This window comes from Oreochromis aureus, linkage group 18 (assembly GCF_013358895.1).
Source record: "Oreochromis aureus strain Israel breed Guangdong linkage group 18, ZZ_aureus, whole genome shotgun sequence".
NCBI classification, from domain to species: domain Eukaryota; kingdom Metazoa; phylum Chordata; class Actinopteri; order Cichliformes; family Cichlidae; genus Oreochromis; species Oreochromis aureus.
The window spans coordinates 21,388,216-21,405,718 of record NC_052959.1 but is presented as its reverse complement, the minus strand read 5'-3'; the positions used below and the strand labels follow the sequence as shown (position 1 = coordinate 21,405,718).

The 17,503-nt window shown below is 38.7% G+C and overlaps 1 protein-coding gene across 1 annotated transcript in view; it reads right to left on the bottom strand.

Annotated features, from left to right (window-relative positions):
* Window positions 1–17,055, bottom strand: part of colec12 (collectin sub-family member 12) — a 37,301-nt gene extending 20,246 nt beyond the window's left edge. The window contains exons 1-2 of the mRNA XM_031735573.2: window positions 16,595–17,055; window positions 12,923–12,973 (exon numbers count right to left, since the gene is read on the bottom strand). Of these exons, the coding sequence (XP_031591433.2) occupies window positions 12,923–12,973; window positions 16,595–16,601 (58 nt within the window). The 5' untranslated portion in view covers window positions 16,602–17,055. The remainder of the gene's footprint in view (window positions 1–12,922; window positions 12,974–16,594) is intronic.
* Window positions 17,056–17,503: the final 448 nt, after the last annotated feature.

Here is a 17,503-nt window from a genome sequence, read left to right as displayed (position 1 = left end):
GTGCTAATATCCTGTTATCTGTTTGTTCTTTTATTCTTGATTCTGTTGCTCCCATCAAAATGAAGCACCCTAGAACCTACTCTCATTGCTGGCTAAATGATACTACACGTGCCTTACGACGTGTCTGTCGCCGTGATGAGAGGAGGTGGAAAAAAGATAAACTTCAGGTTTCTTATGATATGTTACGGACCAGCCGTTCACAGTTTCAAACTGCTGCTAGAATAGCTAAGGCATCTTTTCTTTCCAAAGTCATTTTGGCTAATGGTCACAACCCCCGTATGCTATTTAAAATTTTTAATTCTGTTGTTAATCCCTGTCCTGATATGCCTTTACTGTATTCACAAGCTCTTTGTGAGTGTTTTCAAATTCTTTTTTTAGATAAGGTTTCATCCCTTAAGCTTTCCTCTTCGTCTGCCTCTTATCCCGTCTTTTCCTCTGAGTGTAATTCAACTTTTCATCAATTTGAGCCCGTGTCGCTTTAGACTCTGAAGCAGCTGGTTGATCAACTGAAAAACACCAATGCTGTGTTTGATATTCTCCCATCACGCATTGTTAAGGGCTGCTTTGATGTAATTGGACCGAGCATTTTATTCCTAATGAATTTTTCTCTACTCTCTGGATCTGTCCCATTGGCCTTTAAGCATGCTGTAGTCCAGCCTATTCTGAAAAAAAAGAATCTTGATTGTTATGATCTTTTGAACTATCGACCGATCTCTAAGCTTCCGTTTCTGTCCAAGATCCTGGAGCGACTAGTTCTCTCTCAGCTTCAGGCGTACCTAGATGCGAACAACATTGCAGAGAAATTTCAGTCTGCCTTTAAGCCACGGCACAGCACTGAAACGGCCTTGCTTAGAGTTCTCAATGACCTATTTGTAAGCACTGACTCTGGACGCTCTGTGGTTCTGGTTTTATTGGACCTTTCCTCTGCTTTTGATATGGTTGATCATAACATTCTTCTACTAAGACTTGAGCATACTGTGGGTATAAGAGGCACTGCCCTCAACTGGTTTAAATCTTATCTCGCTGACAGGTCTTTTTCGGTTAATTTGGGCAACTTCTCATCTTCCTCGGTACCTGTACGCTGTGGTGTGCCTCAAGGATCTGTATTAGGCCCTATTCTCTTTTCGCTATATTTGCTCCCTCTTGGAGCAATTTTTGAGAAGTATAATATTGCCTTTCATTGCTATGCTGATGATATACAGATTTATTTTGAGATTACTGATGATCTTGCTATGTCTTTTCACTATTTTCGTGAATGCATGTGTGAGGTTAAAGATTGGTTCAAGAGTAATTCTCTTGTCCTGAACGAAAAGAAAACGGAGATCGTGGTGTTTGATAGTAAAATCCCCCGCGACCAACTGTGTGCTGCTCTGATGCCTTTTGCTAGCTCTCCTTCTGATTATGCCAGTAATTTGGGCATACTACTGGATAGCTCGCTTAAATTTGACAAGCAAGTGTCTGCTGTTGTGAGGTCTAGTTTTAATCAGCTGCGCCTCATTTCTAAGGCTAAGCGCTACATTCCGCACAATGACCTGGAAAAACTCATTCACGCATTCGTGACTTCCAGGTTGGACTACTGCAACTCTCTTTACATTGGCCTTTCCTCCACCCTTCTCGTTAGATTGCAGACTGTCCAGAATGCAGCGGCACGCCTTTTGACAGGTAGCAGGAAGTTTTCTTCCATCACTCCTGTTCTTGCTGGCTTGCACTGGCTTCCAATTAAATACCGTATTCAATTTAAAATATTACTTTTCACCTACAAAACTATTAATAATTTGGTGCCAAGCTACCTCAATGAGCTTCTCAGGTTACACACGCCTGTCAGAGCACTTAGATCTGCTACCCAAATTCTTCTGGAGCAACTTCGTTCTCGGCTGAAGTCTCGCGGTGACCGCGCATTTGCTGTAGCTGCCCCGGTCTTATGGAACAACCATCCTGTGTCTATCCGGGCGTCTGACTCTCTGCCTCTGTTTAAATCAAGGTTTTATAATTCATACGTGCCAGGTCCTTTCTCTTTTCCCTCCCATCTCCCTTTTCCTATTTTATTTTTGTCAAGCACCTTGGTATACCCTTGGTTTTTTAGTGTGCTTTATAAATAAAATTTACTATTATTATTATTTTAAATGTGAACAGCAAGTGATAGTGTATTAAAAACAGTAGTGGTGCATAAAGTCAAACCAACCTTTTAGCAGGTATAATTATCTCCAACAAATGAAGTTAAGTAGTGTGAAACACTTGTGGAAACATTTAGCTAAAATAGGCTACGACAAAAGCTTTGCATTTAACCTGACATATAGCTAATTAAACCAAACAGCAACTTCTAGTGAATGATTTGAATCATCACACTCCATGTTTTTTCTGCAGCTTAATAATATACTAAAAATCTGAATAGTTTCAGGCAGGAACACAAAACTGAGCTAGGAAGCGATGTGTGAATTGGCAGGTTACCCATCTGCATCGTGTCGCCAGAACATTCTGTCTTTAGGAGTCCCTTGTTGGTTGTTTTTCAGCAAATCAGTCAGAGTGAAATCGAAACACAAGGCTTTCATGTGTTTTTATAGAGCAGAGGCTTGCGCCTTAGCTTCTGCTTTTGCAACAGAGTCAAAACATATTTGAGCAGCAGATAAAAGCAAAGCACCATTAAGACATGTAGCTGCTTGTATATAAAGAGTCAAATTTTGTCTCTCTAAGAAGTATTTCTGCTTCTGACGGATTCCTTTGGCACTCTTGAGATAAAACAATGGTTTTTAGGTTGAAAAACTATTTCTCCAATAAGCATAATAAAAGGACCAATATTAGCTAATCACATCATACGTGGGGTTAATGCTATTTTCAAGTTTTTGCCAATTATATTACTCTATCTGCCAGAAAAGAAATAACATAAACAGCCACTCACTTTCAGCATCCCTGATGCAAACAATAAATTATGAAGGAACATTGAAGACTGGTTTTAATCACTGTGTCCCACAATGAAAATCCCTGCAAAAGCAAGAACAGCTTGTATGCATGAACATAAAGTAATGTAAGATTCAAGTGGATACATTTGGCCTTTACTCAATGGTTTTGGTATAATTGAGCCCTCTAGCCCACAGAAATCAGTTAGGGTTGAGTTGTTCTGTGTACTTTAAGGTGGCAGTACTTCATATATTATGCCAATACATGAAAAAAAACAACAAGAATAAAAGGATTGACCATATCAGTGAGCCCCTCAACCTTTAATGTTCAAAGTGCTTCACTCACTAGATGCTAGTAAAGCAAGCACCTTTTTTTAAATGTTGGAAACCTCCATGTACGAATGCGCCATATCTATAATCTCATTATGCCTCAAGAACCACGCAATTTTCCTATTACCAGGAAAGCATGCTGTGCTCGTTGGTAAAATGTGGATTGCATAAGTGTGATCAATATCAAACATTTCTTTAATTGTAACCATGCTATTCAGAGAAAATTGTTTTTATAATGGCTCCCATAGTGGAGCCTCATGGAGAACTATCTGTGTCTTGGATGACATTCACCAAGTTCACACACAAAGCCCTACAAATCTCAAATTCACCACAAGAACACGACCTCAATTAAACTGAGACATATTTTGTCACGAAGGTTACGAATCTTTCATTGCGTTCTCGTTTCAGTCCAAACCTGCTACTCGGATTTTGACTTGAGCGCTGGTGTTAACTCCACACACCATCTGAGCAGCTGGATTTTTGTGTGGTCATGCCGGCTGGGTGGCCCAGCGTGGAAGCACTTACTGAATCCGCTACAATCATCACCCAGCCTGATGTTCATAACCCTAAATCTGTCTGAGGTGGTGCTACACTCTATCCCATCGCCACAAAGCACTTTCTTTCAAGCTTCATCGCCAAGTAGAGCCAATAAAACCACACAGCGTGGACTGAGCAGGCTGTCCAGCCAAGTCTGGCTTTACTTGTGGGGAAAGATGCTGACCACAGAGACGATGGTATCTAACTATCTGTTAAGCAGCTGCAGTTTTACTGTGATCCATATCAAAGTAGTTATTTAATGCAATACACCTTTTAATCCGAGGATGCCAATAATTTTCACTTCTCACTAGTCTGATCATTCAGACAGCTTTTACTGTATCTAATGAGATGTGGTATGTCGCCACAAAGACACAGAATAAAGAGCTCTCAATCATTCACATATGTCGCGGGCTCTTTGATGGCTGATTAGGCAGTTTGAAAGTACAACAACTAAACATCAGATTTTTTGATGTTTTTGTCACTGATGCAAAATAGTGCCATGAATTAATGAAGAAAATTTACGATCTGATTTCACTGCATTCCTTCCCAGAAACAGTGTACCTATTACTCTGGTCCACATTTCTCAGAAGTAAATTAGCAGCTGCTATTTGTTTTATGTCAAATGCATCAAATAAAAAAATGCACGCAGTGTGTCACAGGGCCACAAAATTATTTCAATTTTAATCACAAACATGATTTTGGCTTCCCACAATTAAATAAACATGATCTACTGATTTTAAAAATACTGCTCGAATGCAAAGCTAATCTAACGCTATTGCTCCCTAAGTCACTGCCTGACCACATGCCTGCATCTGCCAATCTAAGCTGTTCCCTGTGCTGCAAAGTTTCTTGGATAAAGTTTGAATCAGTATCATTATCAAGACAACAGATAACAATGTCAAAACAAAAATCAAATGTCTGGCACAGTTGAAGGGAAAGAGCTTGTTTCTAAAAGTTCCTTGTCTATTGTTTGGAAATACTTCAAATTTAGGGAAAGTGATGTTAACCAAGAACAAATCATATGCAAAGATTGTTGCAGAGTGGCGTCTGCGTTGCAAAGCAGCACAATTAACTTATTCAAACGCCTGCAAAACCACCATTAGCTGCAGCAGAATATACTGTAGGCCAAGAAATGGTTGCTAATGTGAATCACCCAACATTAAGTCAGTCTTAAAGGTGAGCCTGTACTGCACATTGGATACACATCTATCCATTTTACAAAGGCACAGTGAAAAAGCCAATGCAATCACATTCTATTTGGCCAAAAATATGTGTCCAATAAACATGGTGAGTAATGAAAGCTTTATTTTTCCACAGTGCCAACACCTGCACTGTGTGCGAAACACACTGCAGTGGAGACAGAGAGGGATCTCACAGCTGTGAGGACCTGTTTTGTTTACATCAATCATGGAGGCAGAATAAATGGTCTGAAATATATTTTGTTTCTTGGCGCTTTGGTAATGTGAATAAACACCTTGTTTTTACTTATAGTACTTACAATATTACTTAACATCTTACTACTGTTTCTTAAAGATGCACTGAATTTCGGTGTAAAGGGAGGACCAGTATTTTTTTTTTGATGCAAAGATGTGCACATTAGGGGAAATACAGCACAGGCCAGATGTAAAAATTATGTTGAGTTGATGTGACAAAGCAATAAAAACATCTTTGTCACTGATATCAGTGAATAATCGTGATAAAAAAATCCTGATCTCAATCTTTTAAATCTTTCAAGCATTTGCATGCTTTGAAAGTTTCTTTTACACTTTAAGCCCCAGAAAGGAAATTAATTCAGTGAGTCAGTGTCTCCAAACTCCAAACATGACTAAATCTAAACTATTCACTGACTCTGACTATTTGTAAGAAAATCTGATTTACAGGAATGTGGGTGAAAAACATTGAACTATTGTACTGAACTATGTGTATTCAGTCCTGCATAGTAATGCTCAGGGTGACTGGGCGGTTCTGATTTTCCTTTGCAGCAGATGCACAGATGTGAATACACAAATGCATACTTGACACAGTCATTTAAAAGACATGAGAGCTGAGTAACTGGAAAAATTACATAACCTACTTTTCTGGATAAAATGTAGACATTTTAAGCCATCAAAATGAAAGTATTAAGGCATAAACAAGAAAAACACTTAGCTCTGTGCTGGACTGGGGCCAATGTAAGCATAGCCAGAGCAACAAGAGTTCCTGAGCCAGGTCTGCGAGTCAGACAGCGAGCAGCGAGGTGGTTCACGGCAACGCAATGACAAACGCACAGTTTCAGTGAAGCTTTCTGCTGTTTTTCAAAGAGAGGAAGCAGATAAGTTTATGTTGGCCATCACTGGGGCCAGAAGACTTTCATTAAGTGTAACGCTGATGCTGAGACATATACACAAGTTCTTCACCCAGCCCGTCTGAGACTGTAGAGAGAAAATAGAGTCAGATGCTTCCAATATTGTCCATGTTATTCTTGAGCCAGAACCTGCCATGAATGCAGAGCTTGACAAACATCCATTATGTGAGAGAAGATGACAGTCAGTTCCAGGGATCTCGTTAAAATTGACCAACATATCCCTTGGGGACGAAGGATGAGGCGGTTAGGCCAATTTCAGTCAAAAACAACTGTGGCTATATATAAAACTACTTACTGACAGAAACTCTGCTGCAACTCTAGAAATATCATGTTTTAAATTGGAGATCCTTTTTCACTGACATTTTGAGTTATTGTGTTATTGAGTTTATATCTATGTGGCAATGTCTGTGCTAAAGGAAGTCTGATATACTGTGAATAAGATGTAATTGGAGGCAGCTGGAACATACCGTGATCTCCAAATTGCCTTAGTGGAGTTCAGACAGAATCACAAGTCAATACAAATTCATATACACCATAAAACATCCAGCTGTGCATGACTAAGACCTATTTTGGATACAAAGCAGTTTATATTAAGTTTGCACTCCTACTATCTGCATACAAATGCTGGTTCTGGAAAATTCTATTCACTCTCAATTTCTCTACCTCCTATATTTATGTACAAGTGTATTCACAATCGTGCTCTGCATGAGGGTTCAACTGGGGACAGAAACAAAAGAATGGTTGAGATATGCTTAAGGTTTGGTTAGGCTAGTGGTTCAGGCTAGACAACTAAAATTATGGCAGGGCTGAAAAAATTATCTGTTGGTCTGTAAGAAATGACTAACTCTGCTACTGCAAGAAAGTCAGATGCACTGCAGTTCCACCCCACCTGGCTTTCACATCTGAACACCCTTTTCCACAAATTTGCAGTCAAACAGTGAAGATGAAACAATTTATGGTAAGCTGAAGCTACTACTACTACTTAAACACTCAAGAGGCCCTCAGTTGGAAGCAGGGTGAAGTCAAGAAAGGTTTATCTTTATGCAGAATGGGGAAAAAACAACATGGCAAGAACTTACGTGTACTATTCCTTAATGGATACAACATGCATGGGAGCAGTGGCCTCTGACGCACATAATGACACACTAAACTCACTCACAACCCAGAAAAAAGAATAAATAGATAAAAGTTCTTTTAGAGGAACCCTGTAGATTGAGACAAATGATGTGTGAATAACTGCTGCACTGTTATTAGTGATAATGTGAGCATCAAAGGCCAACATTAGCGGATGTACCACAAACAAATCTGCATTTAATGTCTGGTTTACAGTAAATGAAAACACAAATATCTAATCAGCCAATCACATGGCAGCCACTCAATGCATTTAGCCATGCAGACATGGTCAAGACGACCTGCTGAAGTTCAAACTGAGCATGGGGAACAAAGGTGAATTTACGTGACTCTGAACATGTCATGGCTGTTGGTGCCAGACGGGCTGTTTTGAGTATTTCAGAAACTGTTAATCTACTGGGAATTTTCCTCACAACAATCTCGAGGGTTTAGAAGTTCTCTAAGGAAATCAGCGTATCGAAATCTTACCGAAGTCAGTTATTTCCTGTTTTTGCTTTTAAATTGTGTTACTACTCCAGCATGTACCGACCCCTTTAAAACACAAAACTCAAACAACGAGTTGACTGTGAAACTTGAGTAGCTTTTGCTAAATAAAAATGCCGTGTCCGTTATTTGGGAACACTTTTGGTACAACATCAAACGAAAAGAAGAAAACAATCGATCACATAGTGGTGATTTTGAATTGAGTTCATATTTCTCAGCCCCAAACCAAGGAAGGCAGAAGAGCATCCCCGAACACACAACATGTTGAAACTTAAGCAGATATGCTACTCCAGAAGAAGACCACACCGGATGCCACTCCTGAGAGAACAGGAAACTGAGACTACAGTTCCCATTCCCAATTTGTGCTCAACAAAATTGCATAATTAACTGGTCTAAAGAGCCTAAATTTTTCTTGCAACATTCAGATGGTAGGGTCAAGATTTTAAATAAAGAACATGAGAGCATGGATCCATCCTTCCTTGTATTTATGGTTTAACCCCCTGGAGATGGTATAATCCTGGAGATGGTGTAATACTGTCACAGATTTTTTTTGGCACACTTTGGGGTAATGCTTACATGCAACACTCTAACTCTATCCCTTTATGACCACAGTGTACCCATCCTCTCTTGGCTGCTTCAAGCAGAATTACATGCTATGTCAAAAAGCTCAAATCATCTCAAATTGGCTTCTTGAACATGTCAATGAGTTCATTGTACTCAAATGGCCTCCCTAGTCACCACATCTGAATCCAATAGAGCATCTTTGAGATGTGGTGGAATGTGAGATTTGCCTTATGTGAATCTGCAACAACTGTGTGATGCTATCATATCATTACGGATCAAAATGTCTGAGGAATGTTTCCAGCACCTTGTTAAATCTAATCTCCTTGGGTCTGTTCAGCTGCCCTGCGACTGTCCCCCTTTGATGCTCTGAGCAGAAGCCCTTGTGGCATGCTTTACCCTGGCCCCCACAGACAAGTCCATTCCTGCCAGACTATCACTGGTCAATCCAGGATTAATTTATCTTCTCTTGACTCTGACTCTGGTCAAACAGGGCAAACCAGCAGAGCTGTGTGTGTGTGTGAGAGAGAGAGAGAGAGTTTTTTGGGGGGTTTTGTCCTTCATTGTTTCTATTTTAGTTACCTAGTTTCTTAAGTTTGTTTTTTTCTGTTTGCAGTCATATTCATATTTTCACTCTGTTTCCTCCCAAGACTCCTGCTCTTTATTGAAAACACCAGAAAGTGTTTTTTCATTATGACAACGGAACATAAAGTGCATGCATGCGTGTTCTGGAAGGGGGGTGTAAGTAACAAGGAGGCATTTAGAAAGCATTCTTTTCTTGTAATAAAGTCTCCATAAATTAAAACCACTTGTTCCCAAAAATAAGTCAAGCAAAGAACGTGACTCATCAGCTCCAAAAAAAAAAAAGAAACAAAAAACAAAAAAACAACAACCCAAAAACAAAACAATGGAAAAATGTTTCCCTGTGGAATTAGTAAAAAATAAAAGCAGATTACAAACTGCAAAAACAACCACTGGGCACTGAGTGATGCTAAGATAAAGGAAACATTTTAAAATAAAATAAAAAATTGACTTTTCCACTTCCCTCTTCCCTCTCTCCTTTGGCATTTTGCTGACACAGCACAGGCCAGACCTGAAACCCACACTCCACCTCTGTCTCATTTTCTTTTTTGGAGTACGGGCCGGCAATGAATAAACCTCCAGTATGGACACAGGAAGCAGCTCAGCAACTTCTCAGGTTTGGACGTACTCTCAGTGGGAAAACAGACCACTTGTGAAAAGTAAATGTCAGAATGAGTCAACACCGTCTTTCCTGTCATTAAAAGAAGACATAGGAGACGCAGGGCAACATACCTTTTTTTTGCTAATGTATAAGTGTAGGAGACAAGTTAAAGGTACAGTTTAACATTTTGTGTTGGAGAAAATCCCTGAAATGCAGGGTGGACGTATAAACTATGCAGGCTACATGTTTTTCTCAGCTTCCTGTCTTCATGGCTTCTAGCTCCCTGTTTTATGCAGAGACGTGAGCGCAATATCAATCTGCTCTCAGTATGCGACTGTTTATATCGAAACATCAAACTACGTCTTGAGTGGACGAACAAGAAATGCTGATGCTTCCCTATAAGACTGAGGAGTTAATGACTAGCTTTAGTATGAAAAATATAGAAATGACATGCCGAGTGAATATGTTTTGAAGGTCTGAGAGCAACATGGAACAAAGTTCTCCCTGCCAATCAAAAACTAATATTTCTGTGGAGGGAGGGATTCTGTTTCTTGTACAGAATCTATGCCAAAGAGCAGATTTCAAGTCCAGCAGCTACTTCATAATGAAAAAATACAATTTTGGTATACAACTTCCCTTATCGCTTATGTGATCCCACGCAGCTGTTTAGAAACCAGAGGTCAAACAGCTCAGTAAAAAGTACAGATGGTCTGAATAAATAATGGGCTACATAAATATTGTCTGAATATTGTCTGAAAAAAAAAAAAAAAAATATTGTCTGAATGACACAAAAACACATTTATTGCAACAACGATGTTTGGTTTGGAAGCAAAGAAATGCAAACGGCCCTATTCTTGTAAGAAGAGTTGGATCAGCACATGCATTCATGTGTAACGCACGTACAGTAATAGACAGCCTAGAAAATAAACAAAAGCTACTTGTAAAAATAAACAACATTTGGAACGTCTTGTACATAAGATACATTGTTGATCCAAAATGCTGCAACGAGAGTACAAACAGGAACCAGGAAGAGAGAACATATTTCTCCTACATTAGTTTCTCTTCTAAAACCAGAACTAAATTTAAAATGATTCTTTCCATATAAAAAGTCCTGAATAATCAAGCTTCATCGTATCTTAGAGACCTCATATCCTCCCAATAGATCGCTTCATTCTCAGACTGCAGGCCTACTTGTGGTTCTTAGAACTTCCAAGAGTAGAACAGGAGGCAGAGCCTTCAGCTTTAAGGGCCCTTCCCCCATCGAATAAGCTCTCAGTTTGGATTCAGGACAAAGACACCCTCTCTAGTTTTAAGACTAGACTTAAGCCTTTCCTTTTTGATAAAACTTATAGTCGAGGCTGGATCAGGTTATCCTGAACCATCACCTAACTATGCTGTTATAGGCTCAGGCTGCTGGGGGACTTCTTATAATTAACTGAGCTCTTCCTCTTCACTCACCTATTTTCACTGATAATGCAATTACAAGCTAATATTGTGTGTCACTGACTTGTCTTCTTTCTCCCATAGTTCTCCCTATGCTGTCCTTTTTCTCTTCTCCTCCAAACTGTCATGTCAATATAGCCATACATCTAGGATGTTAACAACATCTGTTTTGAGGTATATATATATTACCTGATGAGTGGGTAAGGCAACAAACCTGTCTGTGAAAGACCCAAATACATACCAAGAACAGATCCAGTGGGAGGCAGTTTTTATGTTTTATATAGCTCTGGGTTTAACAGAAGTACACATGTGCTGATAAAACTGCAAAGTTATCAGCTAGTCAGGAACACCCAGGATAATGGTTTCTCTTTCCACTGTGATCTTTTTCTTTTATAACAAAGAAATAAAAATGAAAACTACAGCCAAAAATAAGTACCTTTCTCGGAAATGAGTTGCAGTCTGCATTTAACCTCAAGGATTATTGCAGATGGGCTACAGCCAAGACACACACAGAGACACACACGCACAAAAAAGTATATTCTTTGTGCAAAATCACTGATGTGTCATAAGAAATATGAACCAGTTAAGGTGGTCACAGCAGATGGTTCCAGAAGTCACTTTATACTTACTAGAGATGGCACGATACCACTTTTTTATGTCCGATACCGATACCGATATCATAAATTTGGATATCTGCCGATACCGATATGAATTCGATATAGTGTGTTTTTTAATCAATAAAACTGTTTTTTAATATCTTGCTGCATTTTGTATAAGTTCATACTCAAGTTTAAATAAACAATAACACTAAAGCTATTCTGTTATACCTGTATGTAAAAAATACACTGCACCCAAAATATTTTATATTTCAGCAAAACTGATCAATCTAATCAACTTAAACCTGCTCCATCCTTCCTCTTCTGGTATTTTAAAGAGTACTTAGCAGAAATATTAAGCAACCTAACTAATAGGGTTGCAAACTCCCAGCAAAAAAAAAAAATAGGAACCACCCCCACCCTCCACCTCATGATGCTTAATCGATGTAATCAACTTTAATTTGATGCAGGGTGAAAAAAAATGCACAGAATTAAATTATTTTTCAAGAATAATTAAATAGATTCAACATCTTTCTTCAACAGAATTGCAGACTGCACAGATGGTATGTTCCCAAAGGAAAAAGTACTATAGCTTACTAGGGTATATTAGACTTAACAGTTACTATATACAGTAATGGACTTCTATACATTTTACATCAGATTAAAACTTTGGGTGTAAGATTCAGATAATTATTTATTAAAAGCGAGACATTTTAAATGAGAATAAGAAAGAAAAGTATGTCTTTGTGCCCCCTTTTCCCTGTTAATGCCCTATCGGCCCCCCTGGCTAAACTTTGCTAGATCCGCCCCTGCACAGTTACCAGCCGTCAGCTACGTAGAAAAGGATCCTGGTGTAGAAAGTAATATTAAATAAAAATTCTAACAGCAGCTTATCAAGCTTAAACGTGCTGCTGTTGTTCCGCCGCTGGTTTCCTCTTTCTGGTGCAAAGTGGGCCAAAAATAAAGAAGAGAGACAGACTCGCGACAGAAAAGCCGATCAGCTGATCATTAAGCAGTTTCACGATTGAAGTAGCCGCAGGAAGGTGAGGGAGAGAGAGAGGCAGTCGCTCCATATATCGGTTGTTAAGCTTAACATGGGAACGCTTTACAAACATTCAGAGATGAACTTACACACTTGCTTTACTTCTCTCTGGGATAACTTCCTCGGAGATGAAATGCTGGTTTGGTAGCGAGGCTACAAATACACACAGCCGCTCTATCATGTGAGGCATACTGCTCCGACGTGCTACGGTTATGAGCCGAGTTACGCTGTGTCGCAAGTTTTGTGAGGTGTTTTTTTTTATATTTAATGTATCGGATTACATTTTTAATTTCTCACCGATATCCGATCCAATAATTTACGTCAGTATCGGACCGATACCGATACGTAATATCGGATCGGTCCATCTCTAATACTTACCAAACCTCTTATAACCAAAGGACTGCACCTCCTCCTCATCAGCAAAGTCGTCTGAAAGGAGAACAGCAAAAGGAATAAAATTTAATGGAAAGTAAACAAAAGAAACCAAAAAGCAATACAATGTTAAATTAAGTCAGACAGAAATAAAGAGATGTGAGCTTGAATATACAGTAAACTGTGCCTGTTGGTGAAGAGATTGAAACATTACTGAAACCCTAAGCAAACAAGTAAGATTAGCATTTGTTTTCTATACAAATTAAAGTTTAATAAAGAACAGACTTCTCCAATCAATTTTAATCAAAATATATGTAGAGGATATTTAAAACCACGTCTCTCTCAAAGATTACTGTAAGAAAATCATATAGGAAATGTATATTTGTTGCCCACTGAATCTGCCCTTAACATTTTTAAAACATGTCCAAAATTTGTCCAACTGAGATTGTCTAAGTCAGACTATCAACATGTCCGACCTCTCTGAGTAGGACAGGATTGAACCCCAAAAACTACTGTGTGGGATTATTCTCCCATGTCTGTGGGAACAGCTCTAACCCATGAAAATAAAGAAACAGAACATGTCCCAATAATCTTATGACAAAAAAACCCTTTTTCATCTATATAATCTTAAAAGGGGCAATAGATGTCTGAAGACTAGAGCACAATGACTCTTTTCTATCAGTGCTTCTTCAGCTGGAAGGAACAGGAGAAGTAAGAAATATGTGATGGGAAGCTGCCTCTCTCCAAGGTCTAGTACTGAAATAAATGACTCTGACCTTTTAGCAGACCCCATGGACAGAGAGCAGATGGAGTTAAGAGGTGACCAGAACAATCTTAAGTGTTGTAAAACATACGAAACCAATCTTACAAGGGGAATTTGTGCTTCTCTATCCCTATACCCCCAACAACCTCTTTCCTGTTTATGTTTCCAAGTAACATGAAAACATCCCATTACAATAGTTATATCAGTGTAAGTCCGGAGCTACTGAAAAGTCATTTTGGGGAAATGGAATTTTACCCGAAGGGCTGACCTGAAAAAAGCGCAAGTCAAAGTGAGTGTTATTTGGATTTGGCGATGTGTACTGCTGCATGGGGCCAGGATACTTAAGAAAGATTGTTTAACATTCCAGAAGTGGATACTAGTGAGCCTAATAGTTACATAATACTGAGAGGACACAATTTGTCCATTTTGGAAGGTTAGGCCATCTTTCTCTCTGATATAAACAAAGTCCTGCATGGAAAAGAAAGTTTAAAATATATAACAATAATAAAAATACTATAACTAATATAAAAATCTAATATATATTGGCTGATATTTTTTTCTATCAGACACATGAAACATTACCAGATTTCAATAACATTTGTTATATATAATACAAAGAAAAACAATGTGTTTTATTGTCGCAGCAAGTGGTGGATTACTTGTTTCTGCGCTGCCTGACTTTGCTTGGATCAGCAAGTGTTCCAAACACGTGTTGGCAACAGAGAAGTTGCAGAGTGCCCTCTGGTGGACAAACTATTCAACATTAACAGTCATAACATAATTGAAGGGTGTTTCTTCAGTCTCTTCTTTAAATGCTGATACCAGTATATTGAAAAACAGCTAATATCGCCCAATATATTGGCCCCATCAACATCAGTATTTTAACACTTGAATCCTACAGCAGTCCAGTGCCTCTTTGTGTTTGCTTTCTGTAAGTATCTATTTGCCTTTAATTATCTTCTGTATCAAGACATCCCTTCACATTTATATTCAAATTTTAAATGAAAGCAGTAACAATACATGCAGATAAACAGTGTAAATATATACTGATATTTATTCTGTTAAAATCTCTGCTTGTATTAACAAACTGTGCAGTTTCTGTAAAGCACAACCACTTTAAAGAAATAATTAAACTTCTTTTTTTTCTTTTTTTCTTTTTCATTCAAGATTAGATTTAAAAATGTTTATTACACTTCCATGTCTGTATATCTATATGAAAATAAGCAGCAGGATTCAGTAGAGTGGAGTTCCTCAAGGCTCTGTGCTGGGGCCTATTCTGTTTTTGATATACATTCTTCCTTTAGGCCAGATAATACGGCAGTTTCTTGATGTTTCTTGTCATCTTTAGCTGATAATATTCTGCTATACTGCTCGTTTAAGCCTTCTGAAGGTCACAAACTCTCCCAGGTCTCCAAATTTAGGTTTTATTTTTGGTCAAGCTTTTTCCCTCAGAGTGACACTTAAAACGGATAGTAAGAACCTGGTTTTGTGATTTGAGAAACATCTCAAAACTTAGATCAATTGAGTCAAAAAGTGAACTTGAGATGATAATTCATGCTTTTGTCTCTACAAGACTGGACTACTGTAATCGTCTGTTTACTTGTCTAAACAAGAAAGGGCTGGCTCGTCCAAAACTCTACAGCAAGACTGCTGACTCGCTCAAGGGTCAGAAGTCATTGAATCAAAACCTTCTAGTGGTCCCCCACACCCGCTTCAGAACTCGAGGGGAGCCTTCCAAGCTGTTGCGCCCAGATTGTGGAATGCACTTCCTTTTTTTCTACAGAGTATGAACTCTGTGGAGACCTTCAAAAAGAAGCCTGTAGTTTTTGAAAGGTCATTTGTGATGTAGCTGATTTATCATTTTTTTAAATTTTATTTTAAGTAGCTGATCCTAGCAAGTATTTACCTACCTTAACAATGGATTTTATATGATTTTTTGCATTGAGGTTATGCAGTGCCATAATTTTTGAATTCTTTAATTTGTTGGTCAAGTCATAAATCATTCCCCTTTCATTATTATTATTATTATATTTGTTTTTCTAAAATCAGGAATATCAGAAATTGAAAGCATAAGGGCAATGTCTGTCATTCTGTTGGGTGAAAATAATGTGAAATCCTTTTGGCAAAGATGATCAAAATTGTGGTCAAAATGTGAAGCTCTCTAAGAGAGACCACAAGATGGCAGTAACCATGCAGTATTTGTTATTTGTAAGAGGGAAACAGCTTACTGACCTATAAAGACTGGACCCCAGAGCCTGGAGGAGCTTAATTTAGTCCAAAACACCAGGGCAACACATGAGAATCACATCTGGGAAATCTTTATCTAAACCTTGGTTTAAAACAACACGTTCTCACTCCCGAGGCTGTCACACACTGACCACCATGATTCGCACTCTTTCTTCTTGTATACCGAAACATTGAAAGGCAACACGTGATTGATTTAAAGTCTAGGAGAGTGTGGGAGCATGTGCGCACGTGTGACTCAGTACTTCCTTTTGATTTCTTTAAGTCAAAATAAGTGAATCACATAAATGCAAAGATCAGTTGAAATCAATCAAGAACCCAACAAAAAGAAGGTCAGTGTGACTAATAAACTAAGTCAGGTTCTGAATAAATCGATTCATTTTTTTCCTCTGTTTTGAAAAGTTCTCCTAACACGGGTTAGTGTTTGATGTGCAGCAGTGGACAGATGCAAAACAATCCCAAACAGAGCGCCTTAATTGATTCCAGATGTTAGACGCCAGTTGTAGCCTACGCATTCCTCATGCCCCAGACTGAGAGAGAGAGAGAGAGCGCAGAAAAAGTGTGACAAAAAAGCGCGAGAGGAATGTGGGGTAAACAGAAAGTAGACCAAAGTGTGCCATTTAGATATTTTCCATCATTTTAAAACTTTTTTGTCCCCAGACTGAGCCTACCTTTCATTGTGGTTTACAGGACTCTAACGTTGTGAAGCTGCTGTTTGAAGTCACATCCACAGCATCGCAGTGGCATTTGCCCGAAACCTCCCGTTATGCACCAAGGCACCTTGAATCTGTGGGCTTTCCCGGTTTCCTTAGCGTGTTGATGGGTTATTAAAAAGAATAAAAATAATAATAATAAGATTTCAAAGCTCCATCCACAGCTATTTAAGCTAGACCTCCTTCAGCGCAGGTAACTTTAGAGGTGCATAAAAAAGGACGCACTTTGCTAAAAATAAGGAATGGAAGAAGAAGTTCTAAAAACGCAGGGAGGAAAAATGTAAAATAGTTATGTGGTAGTTTGAAGGGATGCTGAGTTTGAGGGTGTATCCGAGTCCAGCTGAGCGCTCCAGTCACACCCGCAAGAGTAACAGGAGAAACTCCAAAGTGAAGGAATCCATACGTGAGAGGAAGTGGCTGCTTGGAGAAACCACGTGTTCCTCACATCTGTGCGCACCGTCTGCAGAGGGTGTGTATTCTGTGTTTGCACATACACACACAGCGCACAGCTGCCGTTGTGCGGTTCATTTTGATTTCCCCAGTCTTTGTATGGGAGAATGATTCTGAATTATAGTGATTCCAAATGTTGTGTTCTCCGTTATTGGTTTAGTTTTTATGTCCGAAAACACAAAAGGGACCGAAGAAGAACTCAGTGTGGACTGAAATGTTTGTCTCATGGCAAACTAAATAAATAAATTCATAAATAAATAAATAAAATAAACGGTAGAAGACTTCTATTTTAATTTCAGATTTTCCATATTATAGTTTTATTTTTACGTCATCAATTTTATTATTACTTTTTAAAGAGGAGCTCCAGCTGTTTAAATATGTGCAGTTAAAAATGTGAAATTGCAGAAGATTTTTTTT